General features: G+C 44.7%; 1 protein-coding gene and 1 long non-coding RNA gene across 3 annotated transcripts in view; both read left to right on the plus strand.

The window, feature by feature from the left end:
- The first annotated feature begins 266 nt into the window (after nucleotides 1-266).
- Nucleotides 267-26794, plus strand: part of KPNA3 (karyopherin subunit alpha 3) — a 53154-nt gene continuing 26626 nt past the window's right edge. The window contains exons 1-2 of one of the 2 annotated variants that reach the window (XM_042867608.1): nucleotides 267-374; nucleotides 19345-19389. In XM_042867608.1, the coding sequence (XP_042723542.1) occupies nucleotides 294-374; nucleotides 19345-19389 (126 nt within the window). In that variant the 5' untranslated portion in view covers nucleotides 267-293. Of the gene's footprint in view, nucleotides 375-11050; nucleotides 11118-19344; nucleotides 19390-26794 lie in introns of those variants that run through there. The other variant, XM_042867609.1, reaches the window with a different exon arrangement.
- LOC122177848 lies at nucleotides 959-4401 on the plus strand. The gene is made up of 3 exons (XR_006178173.1): nucleotides 959-1579; nucleotides 3986-4086; nucleotides 4332-4401. It is a non-coding gene; the product is annotated as an uncharacterized LOC122177848 (long non-coding RNA).

The following is a 26794-nucleotide window of genomic DNA, read 5'->3' on the forward strand; positions in this document are numbered from 1 at the left end:
GCGGCGTGCGCCGGGAAGCGCGGTCTCTCCTCCAGCCTGGGGACGGAGAGCGCGGCAGAGAGAGGGCGGGGCGAAGCGGGTGGAGCCGCGCGGCGATTGGCCGAGCGCCGCCCGCCGCTCTCCCAGTCGCTCGGCAACGGCGGGCGCGCCCCCTCCCCCCTCCACCGTTCTCCTCCCGCCCCCTGTGGCGCGCGCTCGTCACGGCGCGTCTCCCGCCCCCCTCTCCTCCCCCCCGCCCCTCGCGCGAGCCGCCGCTGCCGGAGCCGCCTCAGCTGCCGGGAGCCGCCGCCGCCATGGCCGAGAACGCCGCCGCCGCCGCCGGCCTGGAGAACCACCGCATCAAGAGCTTCAAGAACAAGGGCCGCGACGTGGAGGTAGGCGAGGGGCCGGTGGGGCCGCGGCTGGGCCCGGCCTCCGCCTCCTCCTCCTCCTCCTTCTCCTCCTCCTCCTCCTCCGGCGGCGGGCGGGCGGGCGGCGAGAGGAGGGGCCGGGGCCTGGCCGCGCTCGCGGCGCCGCCGGCGGGAAGGAGGCGGCCGGTGGGGGAAAGCGCCGCGGTGCCGTCTCGCCTCCGTCAGTCGGGCGCGGCCGGCGGGGAGCGGGGGGTGGGACAGGGAGGCGGCGGGGCCCCACGGCGGGGTGCGGCCCCCGGCACCGCCGCCCCCGGGGCCCGGCGCGGACAATGGTGCTACCGCCTTTTGTGGCCGGGGCCGTGCGCCCATCCCGGGGCCGTTGCGCCCATCCCGGGGCCGTTGCGCCCATCCCGGGGCCGTTGCGCCCATCCCGGGGCCGCTCCCCGCCGCCCGCGGGGCTTCCCGTCTCTCTCCGCGCCAAGTCGGCCTTCCGTTCCGTGTTTAAATGTCGGTGGGCGCGGATTTGGTGTCCGGTTGAGTCGGGAGCTCCACCGGGGCAATGTGGGGCTGAAGGCCCGTCTGCCCCCCGCCGGCATCCCTCCGCAAGCCCGGGGCCGGGCTGGGAGCTCGTCCCACCCCGCTTGTGTTTGAGGTTCTGTAACGGGAAGGGAAAGGGGTGGGAGCCGTGCTGGAACCGCACCGGGGCTGGAATCGGATGAGGGTTGACGGGAATGAAAGCGTCGATGTGTGTCAGCGTGCGCCGACTTCTCCTGGCCTCCAGCGCTATCGTCGAGATGGACTCGTACAGTCGGCCCTTTGGAGAGCGTGTGGTGTCTGTGCAGGATTCCCACCTATTGTCTGGGTGGGGTGGCGGCGGTGCCGTTAAGCTGACATTCCCGATGCGAGCTAATCTTTACCTTGATTTTTTTGCTGAACTTACGACGGTGGAGCTTCCTCACACAGATATCGCATGTGAGGAGCTCATTGACTTCGATACTTCTGGGTAACGCTGGGAAGCGTTAGCAAGTAGCTAAAAATTCCCGTCCTTTCTTTAAGCAGTTGCTTCTCAGGGCAGGAGGAGGCGTGGTGGGGTTCCTTCTTCCCTTCTCCTCCAGTGAGGCTCTTCCTGCGGCTCCTCATTCATTTAGCCCATGCTCGTTGCTGGCTTTGTTGCTGCTTCCTCAGCCTCTGGCCTGAATCCATCGGAGCTCCAAACAGGGAAAGGTTAGGTATGTTGGTGCCCGGTGCAAACTGAGCTGTCATCCATCCTTGCTTATGTTACAGCGTGCCCAAGACGGAGGGGAATTAAATATCCGCCTCTGTGGGGGGGAGAGGAGAATTGACGGCCTGAGCTTTACTGGGATTAGTTAAAGCAGCCCTGCTGAGGTACCTCTGCTCTCAGGAGAACGTTTGCTCCTGAAGTGGAGTAATTATTTTGGAATTTGCAGTTACAGAGAAGTCTATCCTCCGGGGTTATCTCCCAGTCTGCTGACTGGCTCCTTTTGTGGCTGAGCCCAAGACTGTGGTGGATAACCACATTAACCCTGCTGGACCTGAAGCTGTCATCCGTGCTTTTGGGATGGGTCAGGCTCTCAGAGGAATCTTTCTTTTGTGGGCACCGAGCAGATGAAACACAGGAATAAGTAAAAGCAGCATGCTCGTGGATACTTGCTAGAATGAAATTTCGATTCATTTAAAGGACTATTAGAAATGCCAGTGTCTGTTGTGTCTTTGAGGACAACTTAATTCATATCAAGTGTCTGAAATTTTCTACTGTAGCTCTTTTTTGACTTTTTTCCCTGATCATGATCCTTATTTAAAAGCTGGAGTTCAGAGTGCTTCTATAAGTAAACTTTATGTAACTTGGGTGTCTAGCATGTAAGCTAAATTTATAGCAGAGAAAGAAAGAAGTGCAGCAGTGCTGTATAATTGCTATTACTTGCTGTGCTTCTCCTCAGCTACCACTGTACGTTCTGACAGTGTCTGTATTCAGTGAGATTATCAGTTCTCCGCAAAACAGTTCTTGCCTAAATCAAGTGCTGCACGTAATTCCCTACTGTCAGCAATTAAATGCACTTGTTTTGGTGCGTGCTGCAACAAGGAGTGTTACATAGAGATGCTGCCTCCAGTTTTTGTACGTGTCTTTTAAAACCAGACTGAGAAGTGCTGTCACTGATCTGCATCTGCACTTTCTCTTAGATTCCACCATAGGGAAAATAAGTGGTTAGAATGATGGAGCAATAAATCATGGTCTGGTATCTCCATTATATCCTTTGGAAAGCCTAACCTATTCCATACCGTATGTTCCCAGGTTGGGTTTGAAAGCAGCGTTGTTTGAGTCACCTTCTGCCTGGAGACAGTCCCTGCCTTTGAACTCATCAGGCTCAAAAGCATTTTAAGAATACCTTAGCAGCCTTCCCTTGGCTTCTAATAAATACTGAAGAGTTCTTATTGATCCCCTCTGGGTACAGGCTATTATAGCAGACCAGAACACTTACTCCTTTAATTTGTAGTTAACTCATATTTTATTACTGGGTTTGCTAGGCCACGATCATCTTTGCTGTTTGTTAATACAACTTTAAGAGGGAAACAAAAGATGAGTAAGTACTTCTGTCTGACTCTAGGACAGACCTTTGTGCCCTGTGGTCCTCTCCTAAGCCCGAGGAACAGGATCAGGGAACTGGGCAGGTTATAGTAGTCTGTTGCACTATTTGGCCTGTGCACTTCTTAAGTCTTAGATTGGGTTGGAGGTTTCTTACATTGAGTCACAGAATCACAGAATGGCCTGGGTTGGAAGGGACCTCAAGGATCGTGGATCTCCAACCCCCTGCCACATGCAGGGCCACCAACCTCCACATTTAATACCAGACCAGGCTGCCCAGGGCCCCATCCAACCTGGCCTTGAACACCTCCAGGGACAGGGCATTCACAACCTCTCTGGGCAGCCTGTGCCAGCACCCCACCACTCTCTCAGTAAAGAACTTCCTCCTGACATCCAACCTAAATCTTCCCTCCCTCAACTTAAAACCATTTCCCCTTGTCCTGCTGTTATCTACCCTTGTCAAGAGTTGATTCCCCTCCTGTTCATAGGCTCCCTTTATGTACTGAAAGGCTGCAGTGAGGTCACCCTGCGGCCTTCTTTTCTGCAGGCTGAACAAGCCCAGTTCCCTCAGCCTGTCTTTGTAGGGGAGGTCCTCCAGTCCCCTGATCATCTTTGTGGCTCTCCTCTGCACTGTCTCCAACAGCTCCCTGTCTTTCTTGTACTGGGATCTTCAAACCTGGACACAGTACTCCAACATTGCTGTTGCCTTCCTGCATTAAGGAGGTATGGTTGTGTGTGTAGGGCTGGAATTCTGACTTTGAAGAATTCATACTTGTTATCCCCAAAGAAAGAGTAATGGCAAAATCAAATGCCAGAAATAAAGTGCTACTCACTTAATGTTAGCTTGTGTTCTTGCTTTTATGAGTGAGGAGACTTCTATTTTTATAGGCACTGAAATAGGATTAGCAGTAGTCAGAACTAACCTGAACCTGCACAGCTGGGTGATAGAAGCCAAAACGCCAGTGTCTTCATTTGGATGAACAAGTGCCAGAACAGTTTATCCTCACAGCCTTCTCTATTTTATATTCTCCAGAGTTGTGAAAAGGCTTTTAAAATCATCCCATGTACAAGGAGAGTGCCTTCCTGTTCATCGCCAGCGTGTGGTCTTAAGGCTCAATGGGTGTTTTTGTAAAGGTACAGCACTGATTATTCCGACACAATTGAGGCTTTACTAAAAAAGATTAAAAGAGTTGCAATTGCTTAATTTGTGATACTCCTTATAACTGCTGGGCTTATTTGTTTATGATGATATTTTGAACCTTCTGATTTTTCTGCTTGTGGTTTTCCAGCTTCATTCTTTACCTCATAATGTCGTTCTGAGAGCTTTTTCCTCCTGCCACTTCTTGGAGCAGAAATATGTTACTTACTCTCTATTGCAGTAGCAGGCACCGTCTTGAGGATGGAGATGATAGATCACAGAATCACAGAATGGCCTGGGTTGAAAAGGACCACAATGCTCATCCAGTTTCAACCCCCTGCTGTGTGCAGGGTCACCAACCAGCAGACCAGGCTGCCCAGAGCCACATCCAGCCTGGCCTTGAAAGATGAAACCATTCAGCCAGTTTCTCATTATTGGGATCAGTCAGCATCGTTGGCTAAATAAAATTTAAAAATTCTTGATAAATTGAGATGTCACAGCCACCACTGCCTCCTCCTGTTACATTTTTTGGGCCCGCTGTGTCACCTTTTGATCTGTGTCATCTGTGGGCCCAGGGACTTTGTGGCATCCATTCTTATTCCTTACCATCAGCAACCTGATCCTGAATGAGGCAGAGCAAGGCACCGGGCTTAGCCCAGATCTCCATCAGCAGCTCTGGCATCTTCTGTGTGTTTGCTGTTCCTGCTCTGCTAGCAGTGTGGATCTAGCTCTTGAAAATGCTGGGATTTATTCACATTTTTTTGTCACACTGCCATGATTTTTTTTTTTTTTTTTTTTTTTTTTTTTTGCAAGCAGAGGAATATTGCTGTGGGGAGACCAAATCCATGTGATCACTGGGCATCTGAGAAGGGTGTGGGCTGACTGAGAGCTGTGCTCCTGTCAGATGTCCAAGGCGTATTGCAGTGGAGGTACCATAGCTGTGCAGTGTTAACAAATGAGGGGATGTGATGCTACTGGCTCATCTCATGGTGCTGTTTGTGCACTGATTGGTGCTTTTGTGGCCTCCCTGTAATTCCCTCTAACACCAGCTGAAACAAATAAGGCTTGTAGCAATCCCAGAAAGCCAGTTGTTTCCAGCTATTTTGCAGTAACCCGCCTTCTTTCCAGGGCATGCTTTTGCAGGTTGATCAGCCTTCTGCCTCTCGCTTTGCTGGCACAGGATCTAATACTGACAAAGCAAGGGTTGGGAGGGAGTAGGGCTGGAGGGCTGATTTAGGTTGGTTTAAGCATCTGTGGTCCTGTTGCTTTAACGGCCTCAGTGCAGCTCAGGAGTCAAAGTGAAAGCACAGGTGTCAGGTAGCTTCCTGCTGGGAACTGCTTTTAATGTAACATCAAATATGCTCAGGCAGAGCTTCTAACCTGCAGATCTACAGCTCCTTTATTAGCCTTTCAGGCCACTGTGCTCTCAGGAGAATGCAGATGTGCACGCCTGCACCACAAGAAGAACTGCTTGGGTAGGAAATAAGATGCAGATATGGGAAGCTTCTTGCTTCCTTGCTGTTGCTACATAGCTTTCTAAACTTCAGTTACTCTGCAGGTAAAAAGTGCAGTACTGTCAAATGTTTGTCACCATTGGCAGCAAACAGACACCTCCTTACTTCACTTTGGTTTACTTTTTTCTTGTGAAACTCAATCAACTGAACTCACTGCATTTGGAAATGTTTAAAAACGTGTACTTTGGGGAGGCATTGTTTGTTTCAGAAATACCTGTGGAGAAGACAATTTGGAGATGGCATCTGATGATGAACGTAATCTCTGTAAGCTGATTGGAATCTGTATTGATACCCAATTATTATTTGTTCTTGTGATATCCCAAGGCTTCTCTTCCTGTAATTACACAATTTGGTTTTCTTCATTCTATTGTGTGTTCAGCAACTACAGCTCTTGCCCTGGTATTCCTAACACCTCTTCTATCATGGCATCAATTTTTAACCTGTAGTCCAAGTTGGTAAGTTGGTAGCAGCATAACTATCACACTAATTTTAGGGGCTCCTTCACTATTTTTATGTGAGTTGTTTGAGGTTTTCTTAATGCTTGTGCAGTACCAGCACAAAACCAAGGATGATTCTTTTCCTCTGAAACTGTGTTACCTGAAGAGGTGATGATTAGGAGGATGTAACAGCTACCACCAACTGGTTAGATTTGCATGTATTGTGGGGTTAGAAATGGAATTGGACATCTAATATCTAAGTCCTAAAGAGGCAACAAGCTGCCTGAAGCTGATGTCATTAAAGGAATAGAGACAAACTGCCACAAAATATAAAACCTATGTATTTTTCCAAGAATGCAGCCTGCTCGTTGTTTAGAAAATACCTAGGGCTGTGAAACTGATGCTGAGTTGGTATTCCTGGATCCTTCCGTAAGAGCTGGGGCTGTGGGCTTTGCATTCCATTCCACTGAATTTGATGTTGGTAATCAAAGAGCTAGTTTCCTCCAGAAGCTTGTCCTGCACCAGAACTAGCTGTCTGTGGAGTCAGCTAGTGGCTAAGTTCTTTGTGCTTCATTCTTTTCATCTTCTGCTCCCTAAGCTGGTCAGTCACATCTGGAGATGAACGGTTGCTCAGGGAGATTGGCATGAAGAGGAGAGTGTCGACCTTGGTCTAGAGGGGGATGTCCCTGCCTATAGCAGGGGGCTGGAACTCGATGATCTTAAAGGTGCTTTCCAACCCAAGCCATTCTATGATTCTATGACTGTTAGCCCTTTGCAGTCAGGTTGACACCAGTAAATTTGCTGAGGAAGTTCCATGCTCGTTCTTCAGGGTCAGCTAACACTTGTATCCCTTCCTGGATTAAACAAAGCTGCTGTCCGTTTTCAGCTTGATTTTGTGTGTGTTTAGTGAAACACAGGAATGCATGCTGCATGGATGGCTTCAGGACCAGAGATGAAATGAGTATCTTCCCCATTCAAACACCTGCGTTGCTGCATTGGTCATTTCCCTCATTTTTTAATGTCTGTGTTCAGCTGAGGATCTCTCCTTGTATGTTTTTAACCGTGGTTATTGTCAAGTTCAATAACAGATGGATTTTGGAGGCAGTGATGGAATAGGTGACTGTGCAAAATCAGCTTGGAGAAATAGCTTCCTCACAGTTTGAGTTGTTAGCCTTTGATGGAAGTGCATTTTAATGAATGATCAAATCCTATTGCAAACTTGCTGTACAGAAGATAGTCAAACCTCATTTGTGTGAGGTTAAGGTGGTCAGATACGTGTGGGGCACCTCATTGCCTGCTTTCCGAAGATGCAGGAAGGGATTCCTGGCCAGGCATAACTTGATATCTCAGACTTGCAGGTCTCAGAATAACCCAGTCCTTAACTTCTTCTAAGGAACTGCAGTCTAAGTCACAAAACTGGAATTACACAGAGACTCTGGAGCTCTCTCCCAGGTGAGCCCATGTCACCCTGATCCACTCCTATCCCAAGTTGGGGGATGGCCCACTTTGTCCCTGGGTTCACTTTGTTCTCTGGCAGTGTTTTCCGATGGGTCCTGTAGCTGGGAGTTCCAGAGGAGCTGTGGTACTTGGCCGTCAGAACCACTCTGCTGCTGGTGGTGGCAGCTTCTTAGCAACAGCTGACACCCTTCCATGGAATGGTGTGCAAATGGGACGTTTAAGAAACTGAAGGCACGCCGAAGAGAGGTGGTATAAGTATGGCATCGGGGCTCTTATCACACTGAAAGATGAGGTGGAAGCACACAGAGCTCATGACGTTGCAGTGATTAAATTCAGAAAGATTGCTGATGCTGGAAATCAGTGTATTTTGCAGCTCCTAATGCTCCGTTTTCTCCTTGGCCTGTCAGCTGAGACTGTTCTCATGCATCTTGAGGAGAACGATCTCTTCGTAGATTTAATTAGGCAGCTTGCACATGTTATACTTAATCTTTTTTTTTTTTTTTTTTTTTTGCATTTTGATTTTATCTTTTAAAAACAGAAGAAAACAACAACAACAATCATTTTATTTGAGCTAGGTAATTTTAGACCAAAAAAGCTTCCTATAGAAGAATATAGAGCATCTCTGTAAGGTCTTTGTTTTGTTTTCCTTCATGGCACCCAATGAACGTGTGCAAATTGCATTTATTCTTTCCTATTTTATAGATAGGAATAACTTTCCCCACTTAACAGGGAGGATGTTTATAAGTATAATGTGGGAGGTACTTTAATATTACAGCAGAGGACTGTTTAAGTATCTGGAAACAGAGTGTCTTTGTTGAAACACAGATTGCTCAAGAAGGTATCTGGCATGTCCTTAGCTGAGTGTTTTGTCTGTTTGAGGGGAGAGATCTAGGTTTTGTCATTAGCCTGAGCTGGCATTTTTGGAGGGAGCATAAGGAAAATGAGTTGCAAATTCAGTGCCCAGGTTATGGAAATCCAGCAAGTCCCAGCAAGGGGGTCTGCCACTTTCTGGCTTAAAGGGGAGGTGGGGAGAGTTTGTTTGCTCGGTTTCTTCATGTGAAAGGGGGGGAAGGGGAAGCTAGGATAAATATTTGGCAAGCTTAAGAATGTCTCATCTTCTGTGGCAGAAGTCTGTGAGGCCATTCTGACCAAACACTTCATTTTGTAATTAGATTATGGAAAGTAGTCATCTGCAATTTTAGAAGAAGCTCTTATATTTAAAATTAAGCTTTTACATTGATTTAAGATTTAAAGAAATCTGATAGTTGCACCCGCTTACCATGAAGAGCCATTTTAATTTTACTTTATTTTCTGTTGTCTCACCCCCAGTACACGAATAAAGACGATATATCGGCTGTGAAGTGCTGCATTAGAAGTGGTGGGTTTGGTTTCTTTTAAAGTCTGTTAGTGGGGAAAGAAACTGGGCTACCTCTGAACTGGATTCTTCTATGCTACATGCCCTATGCAGGGCTCCCCTTCTGCAGCAGCAGCTGGCTGTGCTCCTCAAGCAGACAGTGGGTGTACTTCCCCTCCTCACTCAGGGAGTAGGAGGAACGCTGGCTTCCCCTCCTAGGAGAAGACAGATTGCTTGTTCTTTCTGGTGGGAGTGCAGGACAAAACTACTGCTTGGAAGGAGTTGGTGATCATGGCTTGGCTGCCTGTCGGCCTGAGCAGAGTATGGTGATGAGTTAGCTGGGGTTAACTGGAAGCTTGGCCTTTGGTGGAGCCCATGCGGCTGTACTGAAAGCTGTCTGCTCTCAGTCAAGGTGTGATGAATGGACTACACTTGTGTTTTGATGTTAAGCAGAGAATTCAGCCCTTCTTTCATTCTATATTAAAACAGCAGATAACAGTCGTATTCTGGATTGCTTCGTGTCCTTCAGCTTCAGTGCAATTCGTGTTGAATACAAACAGCTAAATTGCTTTGAGTCCAGTCTCCTGAGGGCTGGTTGATATACCTGTACCTTTAAACTGGATAATTAGTGTATGGAAATTAAAACAGCAGTGCTCACAACTCACATCTTTGGTGGTAGCTCGGTATGTAGGTTAAAGAAGTGCAAAGAGGGGGTGTCAGGATCTCGAAGAGTAGGCTTACAAAAGAGTGTGTTAGAAGAAAACTCAGCAGCTGCTTTTCTGTGGAGGTCACTTGGAGTAGCAGAGGATATCGTGGATGGGCAGCTTTGCGTCCTTAGGGCTTTCAGGTGACTCAGCACCATGAGCAACAATAATTGGCTTGTGGCTTTTTGTGTTGGCTTGCATGTCTGACTGCAGTGAGTCATTGCCCGTCATTGAGTAAAAAACTCAGTGGGTACCTGATGCACCCACTCTGCTGAGGCTCTCTGGGTTCAGATATGCCAGAAGAGACTGAGAAACAAGCAGCAGGTAATCATTTTAGAGGCCACAAACAAACAAACAAAAAAACCCAAACAAGTAAACATGGCAGATGTAACTGAAAAAGAACTTTTTGGTGGCCTTCAAAAAATAAAAATCATTGCTCTTCAGAGGACAGTTCGAAAGTTTATAGAACTACTTTGTAATGAGATAAGTCTCAGAGTTGGACAGAGGGAAGAAGAATCTGTGTTCGTTGTACACTGAGGGGAAAAGAAACGTTGGCTGATATCCCTTGGTGCTCATACCTAAGGAAGCAAACAGAGTAGGAAGGGTTAATTCTGACAACAGTTTGATTGAGTTTGGCAAGGATGTCAGATCTTTCTGGGAAGAAATAGAAGGGATCCATGTCTGTATTGTCATTGGTTTCAGTTCTAAGTACTTGCATTCTAAGTACTTCCAGTTTTAAGTACTCACATTCACACCACTGAGATGCTGTTCCAGAATTTTGTGTTAATAATCCCAGAATTTTGGATTCATGCACTGATTTTGCTTGCTGTTGTTGGAGCAGGCTCTGTGTGCTTTGAAGATGTGAACAAGTGGAACAGCAGCATCAGCTTCTATCAGTGTCTCTTTGTCTGAAGCTTTGTTTCTGGCTGAAGCCAGCTCTACCAGAACAAGTACAACAGTATCATCAGTCTAAGCCTCAACTTTGAACAGACAAACAAATTATATTCCTATGCAAATAGAGAACATCTAACTTCTAATGTTAACTGAAGATAGGCAGCTGCTAACCTTAGTCATCTGGAATACTGTATACAAAGGAGCGCTTGGATTTTTTGCCTTCTGACCAGAGCCAGCCCAGCTTCTGAGGCTTTTGCATTTTCACATAGGTTGTGCTATTTCATGCTTGTTCAAAGGTGTCAGAAGGAATAAAGAAGAAAAGCTAGTAAAAAGATTTCAGGGGACGGACAGTGTTTACTTCATCAGTGGAAACGCCTTCTCTCACTGTACTGCACCCACAGCCACATTGTAAACTATTTAAAACTGTGCTCCAGGGTATGCTTATGTGCAGGGGGGGAGCTATTAGTTCAATCCAATCCAGCTGTTGGAACTGGGCCAGTTTCTCTTAAGTTAGGCAGGTGGAAGCAGACTGGAATTGACTTGCAAATGCTAAGCTTTCCTGGTCCCTGTGCATCTAATCAAGCTACATACTATTCCAGGTGTGTATTCTTTCCTGTCGGCATTCATCTCCTGGTTTTCTGAGTCTGGTTCCCAAAATGGTGAAAGGTAAGAGCAGAAATAAAGAATTTCAGTGACCAGTTATCTTTTAATGAAGTTTGTAGACTCTAAGAAATTAGAATCAATTTATTCCCTTCTTTCGTTTTTAATAGTCAAAAGACCAAAAGCAGCTAAATGCATGTCTTAGCCAGGCTCCTGAAAACACACTTTGTGTCCAGAGAATCACCAGAACTCTTCTGCTGGCTTGCTTAAAAGCATCCGAGTCATAGAATCAGAGAATCTCAAAATTCTTAGAGTTGGTAGGGTCCTGTAAAGGCCATCTAGTCCAACTCCCTGCAATGAACAGGGGCACCACAGCTACATCAGGTTGACCAGGACACGATCCAGCCTTGCCCTGAAAGTCTCCAGGAACAAGGCATCCACCACTTTACTAGGTAACCTGTTCCAGTCCCTCAACACTCTCACCATAAAAGATTTTTTCCTTATATCCCACCTATATCTACCCACTTTGAGCTTGAAACCATTTCCCCTTGTTCTGTCACTACGGACCCTGCTGAAGAGTCTGTCCCTTCTTTCCTGTTGCCTCCCTTTAGATACTGAAAGGCTGCTATCAGGTCACCTTTGAGCCTTCTTTTCTCCAAATCTTTCCTCTTCCAGCACTGATGGAAACGGTGTAAATGTTTTGATTAAAAGCTACCACTCCTTAGGTATTCTGCATAATGAGGTGGCAGGTCTGGGTGAGCACCACACTGAGCTCCAGATCTGCTTGTTACCGTGGTGAGTAGATTGAGCCATTAAATGGTGGCTGTGCTTTCATCTTCCCTCTACCCAACAGTATAGCTGAAAATGGTTAAAATGTTTAAAATTCATAGCACTTTGGGAGGTTTAGGTTAGATATTAGGAGGAAGTTTTTCACCCAGAGGGTGGTGACGCACTGGAACAGGTTGCCCAAGGAAGTTGTGGATGCCCCATCCCTGGAGGCATTCAAGGCCAGGCTGGATGTGGCTCTGGGCAGCCTGGTCTGCTGGTTGGTGACCCTGCACATAGCAGGGGGATGAAGCTGGATGATCACTGTGGTCCTTTTCAACCCAGGCCTTTCTGAGATTCTGTACTCTGGTGACGTTTGATATACATATTTTTTAAATGTAGAAATGATGTGTGTTATTAAAACAGATTTTTGTGAAATTTCATTTGTAATTTAAACATAAAATCTTTATCCGGGAATAACAGAGAAAGCGGTGACTCTAGATTTCTAACTAGTTGTATCATTCACACATTTGAATTGGTTTTGCTTTTCTAGTTTGTGCTATATCTGGAGATGAAGTAATCTTACCAGGCGCCCACAGTTCCTTGTCTCTAAAACCAATTTATCTCAGGGACTTTAAATTGCTACTAATCGATTAAGATTGAGTTTTAGATAAAATGTAGACATTACAGATTAATGGAAACCCTAGGACTAGTTCCAGTTGTGGATTAAAATTAACTTGCCATAAAGGAGTACCGGTGTTGGAAATCTGTTACTACCTTCAGGGGTTGTCTTTCAACTGAGAAACTGCTGTATCTCATGTGTAGTTTTGTCCTTTTGAATTGGCCTGAATTTTCTTCTTGTTTTGTTTTTCAGGAGAAATGTACTACACCATGAATTTGCTAGGATAGTTTTTGGAAAATGCATTCATTTGTTCTGGTATACCTTAGGCTAAAATAACTGATTGATTGCTGGATTGCTTTTATTTCTTTGTTCTGTTTCTGTTTGTTTATGGGAGCCCTGCAGTTGCCTTTTCAAGTAGTGTGACGTATTGTACAGTTAAAGGCTCAAGCAGCCAAAGAAGCTTGTTTACCAGACTTAATGCTGTCCTTACAAACTTAATCTAAGTGCTATCCAGAACTTCAAAGTACTCGTTTGTTTTTCTTGGCCACAAGGTGTGGGTGGCTTTCTGAAAGGCAAGGAGTGGCAGAGCTCTGACAGACCCTTAGCTCTTTAGCATATTGTGAGCACCACTTACAGGGTTTCACAGATGTTACTGGTGAGGTACATATCAGAGAGTGGTGGAGATTGGAAGGGACCTTTAAGGTCGTCTAGTTCCAGCCCCCTGCTATAGCACACCTCTAGACCAGGTTGCTCACAGCCCCATCCAGCCTGGCCTTGAATGCTTCCAGGGAGGGGGCATCCACGACCTCACCAGGCAAACCTATTCCAGTGTCTCGCCACCCTCACAGTAAAGAATTTCATCCTAATATCTAGTCTAATTCTACCTCTTTCAATTTAAAGCTGTTTCCCCTTGTTCTGTTGCTCCATGCCCTTATAAAAAGTCCCTCCCCAGCTTTCCTGTAGCCCCCCTCAGATACTGGAAGGCTGCTATAAAGTTCCCCAGGAGCCTTCGCTTCTCCGTGCTGAACAGCCCCAGCTCTCTCAGCCTGTCCTTGTAGGAGAGGTGCTCCAGCCCTCTGATCACCTTCCTGACCCTCCTCTGGCCCTGCTCCAACAGCTCCATGTCCTTCTTGTGTTGGGGGCCCCAGAACTGGATGCAGTACTCCAGGTGGGGTCTCATGAGAGCAGACTAGAAGGGCAGAATCACCTCCCTTGACCTGCTGGTCGCACTTCTCTTATATGCTTAAGCCAGGAGATCCCATATGTTCAGTGACTTAAAGATGTGTCTTTAAATACAATAGTAACAAGGGTTACATTACAGTGACAATTCAGAAGTTAGCAGGGTTATCTTCAGTCACTGCTTGATATCGAGAGTTTTATGCTCAGTTTTGTCTCCATGTCTATTGACTGAAAAATGGGAAAGAAATTTTCCTTTTCTGACTGAAATTGAGCTTTGACATATCTTGTCAGGGGAGGAATAGCACAGTTGGAATGCTGATCTGATGAGAATAGCTTCTGCCCATTGACAGAATCAAAGGCTGTTTTGCAGGAGCTGTAGCATTCTTTGAAGCCTTGTTTTGGGACGTTGATTTGAAGAAGCTTGCTTTATTTTCAAGGCTTAGTCTCTTTTAATAAATTTTTATCTTGTGTCAGCTTAGCATCGTTGTGTTTTGTATTGCCCTGGAATAAGGTTCCTCCATTTGTTAGGTTTGAGTTTCTAGCTCTTCCTGACCTTTGTCATAAGGGTGGAAGAGCCTACAAAGGAGCAATGAAATAATTGGATTATATTAGTAAGTGTTGCAGTCCATAACGCAGCAGCTCAGATATGCACTGTGACTTTCTTTGCTGACATATAAACGTCAGCGTCTGTTTTGGTGCTTGGAAAGTGGAGATTATATCTCTTTTAAGTGGAAGATGTCAGTGCTGCTCTTGACATGTAACGCTTTGCATCTGGCTTTGTGAGAGTATTCAGAAAGAACAGAAGTGAGAATACTGATTTATCTAGCAGCATCTGGTAGATTTATTTTTTTTTTCTGATTTGTTTCATAAGGTAATGAAAAATAAACCAAGGAACCTGACATTAAAATTTTTGCTAGATGTCTGGTTTTGACTTGTAAGCAGGCTTAGTGTTCTTGGGGCATGACAGCTTCACCACTAACTAACTGTTCCACTACAAGACTACAAACTGGAAGAGAAAGATCACATTGTGAAACTTCATTAACTTAATTATGACTTGAGCGATGATAGAATCATAGACTGGCTTGGATTAGAAGAGACCTCAAGGATCATGAATCTCCAACCCCTAGCACCTCACCACTCTCTCTGTAAAGAACTTCCCCCTGACATCCAACCTCAATCTTCCCTCCCTCAACTTAAAACCATTTCCCCTTGTCCTGCTGTTATCTGCCCTTTCAAAGAGTTGATTCCCCTCCTGTTCATAGGCTCCCTTTAGGTATTGAAAGGCTGCAGTGAGGTCACCCTGCGGCCTTCTTTTCTGCAGGCTGAACAAGCCCAGTTCCCTCAACCTGTCTTCATAGGGAAGGTGCTCCAGCCCCCCAGTCATCTTTGTGGTTGTCCTCTGGACCCTCTCCAACTGCTCCCTGTCTTTCTTGCATTGGGAGCCTACTCTTGGACACAGTATTCTAGATGGGGCCTCATGAGAGCAGAGTAGAGAGGGACGATCGCCTCCCTGTCCCTGCTGGCCACCTTCTGATGGAGCCTAGGATACCGTTTGCTTTCCGAGCTGCAAGAGCACACTGCTGGCTCATGGTGAGTTTTTCATCCACCAGGACCCCCAGGTCCTTCTCTGCTGGGCTGCTCTCAAGGATTGTTCCTCCTAGTCTGTTCAGTGATGTGTAAAGTTGTAGCACAACTTGTTAACTGTTATATGTTCTTGCTTCTTAGCAGTATGTGCTAACCAGTAGTTACTACTGTTTATTTGTTCTATCATTTTGCACCTTGAATATGATGCTTTAGTACCTTTGTGCTTAGGTTTACGTTCTGTGGGAATAAACTTGAGTCAGTTTGTGGTTTTTAAGGATTCTGCCTTTGCTGAGTTTTCCCTCTGAGTTTTGGGGTCTGGTTTTATGCAGTGAAATGGTTCAGCTTTGTCTTGTGATAGCTTTGAAAGATGCCGTTTCAGCTTGGCTTGAAGTTACGCGTTTGAGTACGTTAAGCTGAGAAATGACTGCAGTCAGATGCTGTGGATGTCAAACGTGGTATTGCCTCCATTGCTAACATCTTGCTAGGCTGCAGCTAATACTGTGTATGGAGGTTTTAGCAGATGGTTGTCCTCCCAGCCTAAAAGCTGGCAAGGAATCCATGGGCTTAGGTTGGGAAATCGTTTTCTGTTTTAGCTGGGGAAAATGTTTAAGCTTTCCATTGGTGTAAATCTCTTGTAAATAATACATACTGACTCTGTACATGTTGGGGCTTGTAGGTCGTATGAAAGCTTGTTCTTAAGTGGTAATGCTTCCTTAAAGGGAAGCTTCGTTTATAGCTGTTGGGTTATGTTGTGTTTGCTTCTGGAGCTGTAAGAAGATGCTGATAACTGCTGTATTTCTAAAATAATTCATCTGAAGCATGAACTTTCTAAACCTACTTTTTAAGAAATTCTAATTAATTCACTAAGCCTGTTGCATAAAATAAAAACAGGTTGTGCTTATCAATCTGCACACTTGAAGGCTTACAAAAGCTCAGCAGATAGGTCCAGTACATAGCATGGTGCTGTACGGCACCTGGCTTCCTTGTTGTCAGATGAGTGAAGCATGTTTCAGGGTTTAGAAGCAAGGTCCGTCAAGGCACAGATAGCCTAACTGCATTGAGATCTGTCATGGAGCAGTTCCTTCACTACTGGATCATTGTCTGCTCCTGTGGGAGAGAAGAGATAGTCAAGAAGGGGGAGCAGTGTAAACAAATCTTAATTAAACAGAAGGCATAAAGCTAAGAAACGTGGCTGGTGCATACCCGTATGCATACGTGTATTTTTCACATACACTCTGTAATTCCAACAACTGACGTGTTTGGTGTGGAATCTGTGATCATATATCAGTATCTAGTGGCCAGAGGCACAAATGCTTGCATCATCAGTGTGCATCTGGTCACGGTCAGAGCATGGCAGCCAGGTGTAACCCTCATAGGCTCTTCTGTTCCATGTATGTGTGGGAGAGACCATAGCCCTAATGCTGCACTGCTGAGTTTTGCATGGCCCTGGGTCCCCTGACACACTGGATTTTTAAAGGCATGGTGATGACATGGAGCTGGATTCCCCCTGGGAGTCCTTAGTGCTTAGTGAAGTTTTGTCTAGGTGACATCTCCTGCTTGCTCTGCTAACGGAGGAGCAGCTCAGCACTTAGTGGTGCATACTGCCTGCGTTGTGTCTTTTAAAGGAGGAAAGGAAGAAAACCTGCCGGCGCTGCTTCAAATGTCAAACTGTGTACAAAAAGCTTAAAAGGAAATGCAGGAGAATGCCTAAAAAGGTAAAACTCAGGTGATGTGGAGATTGCCTTAAGACACGTATGGAAGCTCAGAAAATGTATTCAGCTACTCAGAAAAACATCCATGAAGTTGATAAGCTCTCTGAAGAATGTTTCTGAAGAGTGATAGCTCTCTAAATGAGGAAGAGATGGGAGATTTCTTGCACGTCAAGTGTAAAACCATAATGCAGTAGTCAAATGTTTTGAAAAGCAATTTGTTAAAAGCAAACAACTAGTGAAGAACAATATTGAGACGGGATGGTAATAGGATAGGATCATTGGGGCTGAAATAATGGAAGCATGAAGCAAAGATAAAACCCAATTGAAGAGCTGAGTGAACGACTTGTCATTAGGAAGAAGCTTAGAGTCTTCCCAGTAGAGCTTTTGTGAAGAGTTCACTCTGAGTAACCATCTTCAGTTAAAGTATTGCTAGAGATAAATTGATGAAATGAATAGTAATGCTTGCTTGGTGCTACACTGTTTTTCTCTTTACTACAGCAGTCAGCTACTAAACAGTTGAAATGGCGTATTTTTCTTAAATCTGCCTTGTTTGTTGAATGGTAGGTGACAAATGTTATGGTTATCCCCTAAGGAGTTTCAAATGTGGTCTGATTTTTTTGTGTGTTCAATGGAAAATATTCTCGAGTACTGTCACAGATAACTGAGAAAATGCAGGTGGAAATCATAATTTGGGATCAAACTGGAAGCTACGTTCTGCCTTGCATCTATTAGACCTCTGAAATTCCATAATCTGGTGCTTACAGTACTGGATTTGGTGTGAGGGGAGATGCTAAAGGGTGCTGAGCTTAACTGATGGGTCGTGCTGGGGTATGGCTTAAATGTAGAAGATTTGGTGTCCAGCATGTTCAGAATGATCCAAAAAAAAGTTTTGTAGTAGAAAATTAAGACAGATTTGTCTAACTGAGCAGAGTTATGATGGGAAGTATTGAAAAGCATTTTTAGACTACTTAGTGGCCTTAGATTTGACTTAGTTATTAAAGTAAGTATAAAATTCTAGTTGGCTAGCAGCTTGAATGACTGACCAAGCTAGCTGCATGCAGTGACTTGACAAGTTCTTCATCTTTTTGGGTTTTTCACCCATTCCCTAGCTCTCCAATTCCTTCCCATACCTCAGCAATCGGGTGTAGGTGGTCGCAGGGATCAAGTGGTATAACAAAATGGTGAGGGAGGGGAAAAAGTGTGGTTCTGGTAGATGCTGTGGTGCGAGTGTCCTCTTAGTGCAGTGAGGACTTGTCTTGTTTGAGGCAGCACGTTTCATGCTTGTAGATGTGAAATGAGACTTGTGTTGACCTAAGTTGGTTAATCAAGCACTGAACTGGAAGACAAGTCTTCCTTATGCTTAAGTCAGCCTAAGATAATTAAATGGATACTGCAGTGCAAACGGATTGAGAGCAGTAAAGCCAGGGGTAATGTTGAATCTGCATCCCATGTAGGCTCATGTGAAGAGCTCTCATTTCAATCACCCGTGTGTGAGCTTTAGGATGTTCAGTGTTACCCTAGATGGCCGGTGGGCAGTAATGTTGGTTTCTGTGTACTGCTCATTTTGACAGAAGTTATTTGCCCTAACTCAAAAGGAGCGAAAGTGGCAGTGAAGGTCAGTAGCAAAGATGGAACACAGGAAGTATTTTAACAGGTAAGTTTTAGTTAGTGTGGCTGATCTTTCTAGGCTGCCAGCAGTCATTCAGTCCTGATTTTCTTCTGGTTACGTTCTGATGGTACACCTTCTCCACTGTAAAATGAGCCTAGGGAGAGTGCTTTCACTAAGATAAACTGTTCTTACTGACTTTTTTAATCCCTCTTACAATACAGGGATAACTGTATTGTAGAGAATGCATATCGAGTGCCTGGTATCTTCCTGGAATTAAGACTTGTATGGGCTCATTTTCCCTTACAGTGTTTAAGCTGTAGATTTGAAGTAGATTCCATGCCATTGTACCTCTTGGTTTCCTTTTGCCACGAGCCTAACCTGTCTTTGCATTGAACTCAGTTGTCTGCTGTCACTCATGGCCTATTCTGGCCAGATGATAGGCATAGGTTTTGTGTTTGGGTCATGAGTGTGGTCATAGGAATCTTGAGACTGTCTGAACCTGTATTTGCTGCTGCTTTTCATGCATGTACATAAACACCAGAAGAGTCATTCCAGTGAAACTCTGGAGAAGTAAATATTTTCTGTCTTCAGGATACTTATTGTGGTTTATAGCAAAGCTTTCTGTAAGGTGTGTAATCTCTTTTTAAAAAAGAACAGAACAACTCATGCATCTTACTAGGAGAGATTGAGTTCTACATTATGCACACTGTTTTCCCTATCTTTGAATGAATGAGTGTACTTTTGACCTAGAAACAATGGATTCCAAAACATACACAGCACTTCACTCATATATAAACTCTTTTCTTTTTTTTTTTCTTCCAGACTATGAGAAGACACAGAAACGAAGTTACAATTGAATTGCGGAAGGTGAGTGCTTCTGTTTATCAGTGTTGATTTTCTTATAATGCCTTGGTATCTTTGCTGAACGTTTTCCCATAATCTTTGCTGTTTGACCTTAGACTTGTATAGAGAAGTTGTGTATTTGTAGGTTATGAACTGTGGTTTCTAATGTTAGCTTTACTCTGCCGGTCCATAGGCTCTGTAGAGCAGAACTGAGTACTGATTTACTCAGATTTATGCCTTGGAAATGAATGCTTTCTGTACCAGTTCTCATATTATTGCGAAGCTGTCAGCTGTTTGAATGTTTAAAGTCTCTGAATGGGGGAAAAGAGTTTTAGCACTTAGAAGATATGAAAGTTACTGTATTAGGTTTATGTGGCAAGATTTTGGTAGCCAGGGCTGCAGGGCTGGCCTCTGTGAGCAGCATCCAGCAGCTGCCCTGTGTCAGATCACAGGCAGCTCCAGCTGTTCCAACAGAGACCTGCTGCTGGCTGGAGCTGAGCTGTGAGTGATGGTCGTGCTCTGAGAGAGCAGACTTAAGAAAAGGAAAAACCTCTGTGCAACAGTAGCTGAAAGGGGAGAGAGAAGTGGGAGAGAAACAGCTCTGCAGCCCCCAACATCAATGCAGAAGGAGGGCAGGAGGTTCCCCTGCAGCCCGATGAGAGGCCCATGGAGAGAGCAGGCTGTTCCCCTTTAGCCCTTGGAGTACTGTGTGGAGCAGATATCCTTGTGCATCCTATGGAGGAGCCCATGGGGCAGCAGGGACAGAAGGTGACCATAAAGGAGCAGCAGAGACAAAGTGTTGTGGACTGACCACAACCTGTTCCCCTGTGCTGCTCACAGTAGGAGGAAGGAGGTGTTTTTTGCTTTTAATTTCTCACTGCTCCAGTCTGTTAGCAGTAAGCACTAAATTACATTGATCTCCCTATGGCGAGTTTGTTTTCCCTGTGAGTGATCTCCCTGTCCTTATCTCAACCTTTGAGCCCCTTTTCATTGTATTTTCTCCCTTGCTTTGAGGAGGAAGAGTAAAAGCAGTGTGGTGGAGGTGAGTTGCCCAACAGTGGTGTGAAACCACCATAGTTAGCATGTTTTATTTTCTGGAAAATACTATTTCTGTACTGTGGAGGAAGTTGATTTTTAGGGTCAGGTTTTGGTTATATAGGTTAAATGCCAGCATAGCTGGGAAGATAATAACCATGAGAAGTGGATCTGGTTCAGTTCTCTGCCTAAATACAGGACTTGTTACACCTTTGTCATTTGTAAAATATTTGCAGCAGCCTTTCTAGGCATCTCAGAGGCTTGCTGCTGGAGGACGTGTCCGCAAGCTGAACTACATCTGGGCCATATATGTTAAGAGAAGGGTACCTTCAGTGTACTTCAGGATAGATCTTGTTCCTTTTAGGCTTATCTTGTTGAGGCAAATGCAGTTCTTCCCTCTTTATGTGCAAATACCTAAATTTAACTCATTGCTACTCATCAGTTTCAGATTGCCAGCATTTTTCTGGAAATGCAAAGCCTCAACTGAGGTTTAAATCGTGCTGAGGACAGTGAAGGGCAATTCTTTACAGTGTTCCTATTTATATTGAGTATGTTGTTAAGTAAAATTCATCCTGTGATCCATAATATCCTTTGGACACTGCCTTTAGTACCGCAAAACAAGGGTAGTTTTTGGTGCTCTACTTGCATAGTTCAGTAGATGCAGTTTTAGACATGATGGCTTCTTGTTAATTCCATATGCTTTCTCCAGACTTCCTTGACTTGAATTTCCATTCTGATTTCCAGTATTCTTCAAAGCCTCCTCAGCTTGGTATTCCCTGAGTGACTTGATGGAGGTGAATGCTTTGAATATTCCAGATTCGGGCCAAGCTCCTTTGGGTCTCCCTTTGATGCATTTCTCCATTCTGCCATTTGATTCATTTGATCATGTTTATAGAGCGTTCTTGAAAGTGCATCTTCCCCCCATGTTCATGGAAACTTGTTTTGTGCATTGTTTGCACACCGAGAGAAGTCAGAAGCCTTGTTAACATCAAGGTGAGATGGAGCTGTATTGACTTTTTTTGATAAATCTTGATTTTTGTAGGATAATACCAAGAATCTTATGCTAATACTTTTTGGGATCCTTCTGTTCTTCTAACAAAAAATTTTTTTCTTTTTTGAGTTTTTATAGAAACTCCTGTCTTCCATTATGATATTACAAAAAAATGCTTGTGAGATTTATCCTTAGAATACAAGGGATCATTAGAGAAACCTAAGTGGACCCAGATGACTGGAAAAAAAAATCTTAAGTACTTACATGAGTGTGATGTATCATCTAAAAGTTGTTTAATACTTTCATATTTTCCTAATCAAAGAAACTAGTTGAACGTGTCTGAAAGTTTTGTGTAGCTTAACTTGACTGTGGCCTCATCAATCCTGACAGAGAAACTGAGCTGTGGAGAAACCTGTCTGTGTATGTACAAACAGCTAGCAAGTGGAAAATTAAATAAGCAAGCTTTTACTAAAATGAGATTCAGGTAATTAATTTGATATTTGAATTATCATCATAAAATTCAGCTGCTATTGTGGCAGAGGCCCTCTGTTTTTCAGAGCCAGCATGTTGACTCAGTGTAAAACTTGCTGTGTAACTGAGCTATGCTGTGGAGAGCCATTCCTAGCACTTGGGCAGACCTACGCCCGTTAGCAGAGCAGTGCTGTAAAAGATGGCTTCTCTAATGCAGCATATCCTCATACAGCTGCTTCAGTTGTGAGACTGCTTACAAGTATTCCATCACATGAACAGGTCTGTTACGCACTTAAAGACATGTAAGCACTGGATGTAGGTCGTGCTGTAAATCATGAGTGAACAGCAGCTGCAGAACACTTGAACACAGGAAGTTGTGTTCTCTTGGAGTGTTTGCTGAGTGTCTTCCATTGCAGACACCCAAAGTCATCTGCGTTACAAGAGATTCAACGTGCATCCAAGTTGTTGATTTGCAGCAACTGAACTACTGCTGCTGGTGGCCACCTGGTTTTCTGCAAGAATTCTGTGGCAGATGTGAGGCCACTGTTTCTGGTATAGACTTGGGACTGAAATATAGAGAGTAAATAATTTCAGTAAGTTCCAGCGGTAGAGTGGATCAGATGTAATATTGTTGTTTCAGTTTTCAGCTTTACAGCTAACACTGCTACTCTAGCACAAGTGTGTCAAATTCAGGAAATGCCTCTGTTGGCATGAGTTCAGTGATCCATCTGTGTCCCTTCATGGATATCTCTTCTCAATCCCAGCTATCCAGATGCTAAGTGTGCACCTGGCTTTTGAAGAAAACAAGCAAATATATACATATAATACATATTCTTGATTCCTACAATTGAAGGACTGGATAGGTACAGATCTGTCTTTTAAATCAACTTATAACTATTAAATCAATGGATCTGGTGAAGTTGCTTACATGTCTCTTTTGTAAGATGGAATAAATAAATCACAGCTTTGAACAGCAGTAAACAATTTGTGTGCATTAATGTAAGGTGCTTATTCTCTTGAAATTCCAGACATCAAGTTGCAACACAGTGTTTCAAAAATATATTAACCTTATGCTGTCTCTGTAGCATGCTGCAGCTCTTATTTAGAAGGCAACTTCAGGTTTTTTTTACATTTCTTTTTCCCAACCACGTATTTGTGTATCAGCTGAGCAAGTGAACTTGTTTCTGACATAGCAGTTGTCCATCAGAACGCTGGCCCAGTCCTGGGTTGGCACTGTCAGATGACAGTCAGATGACACTCCTACTAGTCAGATGTCCTTCTCTGATTCCATATTGGCCTTGCTAAACACTTCAATTTAGTGTTTAACACTTTGAGAGTGGACCTGCTATGCTTCTTTGATTCACAGAATCACGGAATTGTAGGGGTTGGAAGGGACCTCTGGAGAGCATCGAATCCAACCCTACTGCAAAGCAGGCTCCCTACAGCAGGCTGCACAGGAAGGCATCCAGCTGGGTCTTGAATATATCCAGAGAAAGAGACTCCACAACCTCCTTGGGCAGCCTGTTTCAGTGTGAAAAGACGGTCTTGGATTGTGGCTACACTATGAGTGCAACAGTGGGTCCTAAGAGGTTAAAAAGTAGCCACCTCTCTTGCCAGAGAAATAAAATAATGGTGCCAGTTTTAAACTTCTCAATGTGTAGTGATGGAGGAGGATTAGGATTCAGTTTAAAGTTCTGTACTTGAATGGAACCTGTAACTATATTGCTCTTAGGGATCCTTTGCTTCTAGGCAATTTTTGTAATTTTTTTTTTTTAAGGGAGGATAAAGCTCTCAACTTGGACTATTTATTTGCTCTAAGAAGTATAGTACTTAGCCTTATTAGTGCTAGTACAGCCATTAGGTCACATGCTACCCTTCAAATGAAGTGTTATAGTCCAAACTTCAGCAGAAACAGAGGATGCTGTCCTCCTTTATCATGCGTTAACTAGAACCCTAAAAACTTCCAGGTCCCTCACAAGGTATTTATTTTTGACTTTGGCAAACTCAGCTGTCTGAGAGCTCACAGGCATGAGCTCATGAAAGCTCTAATTGACAATTAACTTTGATGCAATATGCAGCAGTTATTTTCTAACCAGTGTGTGGATTAAGGAGCCGTGGGCATACGTCCATTTACCTGCTTCTCTGGCATACAGTACTTTTCTCTACTCTGATCCTTCTTAAATAAGATTTCTTATGTGTGCAGTACCTGCCAGCTACAGTCATGAGCCTTGAAGAGAAAGATCTGTCTTCATCTTACTGGAAGGACTGTGGTGGGGAAGATGAGAGTGCAAAAGGAAAAACAAATCTTAGAATCACCAAAGTTGGAAAAGATATCAAGATCATCCAGTCCAACCGTCCACCTACCATCAATATTTCCCCACTAAACCATGTTGTTTAGTGTAACATCTAAGCATTTCTTGAACGTCTCCAGAGATGTGTTCAGGTTAGTTAGCAGAACCTCCTTTGTTTGTGTGTGTTGTTTCACAGAATGGCTGAGGTTGCAGGGCCTAGCAGAGGTGCCCAGGGCCACATCCAGGCAGCTCTGGGAGATCCGCAAGGAGGAGACCCCACAGCCTCTGTGAGCCTGTGCCAGTGCTCCATCACTGCACAGCACAGAAGGGCTCCTGGTGTTCAGGAGGAACCTCCTGTGCTCCAGTTTGTGCCCATGACCTCTGGTCCTGGCACCAGGCATCGCTGACAGAGCCTGGCTTTGACCTCTGGCACCCTACCTTCAGGGATTTACTGATGAGATCCCCTGCTCTCCAGATTGAACAGTCTCAGCTCCCATAGCCTTTCTTCTTGGGACTAGACCCTTCACTGTCTCTGTCTTTCTTTGCTACGCTCTCTTAAGTATCTCCACATCTTTCTGCTGGGGAGCCTAGAATTGGACATAGCTGTCCAGATGTGCCACCATTGTTGAGTAGAGGGGAAGTATCACCTTCCTAGATCTTCTCAGTGTAGCCCAGGATCCATTAGCCTTCTTTTGATGGGGGCACATTGCTGGCTTGTGTCCAGCTTGATGCCTGCCAAAACTGCCATGTGCTTTTCCACAGAGCTGCTTTCCAGCTGAGTGGACATCAGCACGTCCTGGTGCCTGGGGCTGTTTGTTCCAGGGTGCAGGGCTTTGTATGTCTCCTTGCAAAACTTTCCTCAGGTTCCTATCATCACAGCTCCAGACTGTTTAAGCTGGGATAACAGCTCAATCCTCTGCTCTCTCAGTTACTCCTCACAATTTTGCATCTTCTGCAAACTTTGAGGATACACTGTGTCCCATGATGCAGATCATTAATGAAGATGTTAAAAAGGACTGAACGCAATGTTGTCCTCTGGGATTCACTGTTAGTTCTTAGTCTCTATTAAGATTTTGTGCTACTGGCCAGTAGTTAGGACAGTTTTCAACCGAAGTCACTGCCCATCCAGTCCATTCATCAACAGCTTATCTTTGAGAATCTCACAAAGGACCGTGTCAAAGGCCTTGCTGTATTCACAGCTCCCCCTTCTATCCATCAGGCTGGTAATTTCATTGTCAAAGAATCACAGAATCACAGAATTGTAGGGGTTGGAAGGGACCTCCAGAGATCATCGGGTCCAACCCCCCTGCCAAAGCAGGTTCCCTACAGCAGGTCGCACAGGTAGGCATCCAGGCAGGTCTTGAACATCTCCAGAGAAGGAGACTCCACCACCTCCCTGGGCAGCCTGTTCCAGTGCTCCGTCACCTCACTGTAAAGAAGTTCTTGCGCACATTTGTGCAGAACTTCCTATGCTGCAGTTTCCAGCCGTTTCCCCTTGTCCTGTCTCCACTCACCACTGAAAACAGCTTCACTGAAACACTGAAAGCTTCTCAGTTTGGTCAAGCATGACGTCTCCTTGATGAGTCCATGCTGACTACTACTGGTATTTTCTTCCCCTCTGTGGGGTTTGATTGTAGGGCTGGATTGTGGTTTCCAGGATTAGCTGTTCCATCGCCTTTCCAGGGACCGAGATGAGACTAATCAGACTGTAGTTCCCTGTGTCCTCTTCTAGCCATTCTTGGAGAATGGAGGCATCATGTTTGCTTTCCTCCAGTCTTTGAACACTTCTCCCAGTTGCTGTGATTGATAAGGAATTACGGAGTGGCTTCACAGTGATGTCTGCAAGCTCCCTCAGCACTTTTGGATACATTTCATTAGGACCTCTGGATTTTTTTAATGTCTGATTTGTTTAAATGCCCTGACCTGAACCTCTTCCATCAAAGGTACATTTTCCTTCACCCTTGATCTCTGAATCCAGGCATTTCCGAAGACCCGTCCTGCTGATAACAGCTGAAGCAAAAGAAAGTACCTTGACCTTTTCCCTGTTTTCTATAACCAGGTCTCTTGTTTCATTCAGCAGTGGGCCCCTATTTTCCCTGTCTTGCTTTTTTTACAGATACGCTTACAGAAACTCATCTTGTTGCCCTTAACATCCTGGGCCAGATTCGTTCCTGTTAGAGCATTCACTTTCCTAACTTGTATGATGTAGATTTAGTTTTCTTCACTTCCCAAGATCACTGCTATTTTTTTTCTGGATAGCATCCTTGCATCCTTAACAGATGGCTGGAGAACATGTTCTTATGGTATCACCTCAAGGCTTTCTGATTGTTTTTTTTTCCCTTTGTCATGCCCTTAAATCTCTGTAGGTGTTAATAAGTTCTGTAAGATGGTAATAGTAAGACAGTAAGTAGAGCCAACAAATGGTCCTTTCCCAACAATTAAAGAAATTAAATCTTTCCCCAGGTTCATATCCCAGAGCTGTTTCTAGAAATCCATTCAAGCTTTCATTAAGAGGTTGTTCAGAAGAGGTTTTCAGAACATCCCTTTGCCACTCTGATGTTGGATCTGCAGGCATTTTATTCCTTTCATGATGGTCTGCAGCCAGTGCTCTAAGGTGCCCCACTCCAATCAAAAGTAAATC

Source organism: Lagopus leucura, unplaced genomic scaffold (genome assembly GCF_019238085.1).
Source record: "Lagopus leucura isolate 7727_CA_CO unplaced genomic scaffold, USGS_WTPT01 Super-Scaffold_100001, whole genome shotgun sequence".
Lineage (NCBI taxonomy): Eukaryota > Metazoa > Chordata > Aves > Galliformes > Phasianidae > Lagopus > Lagopus leucura.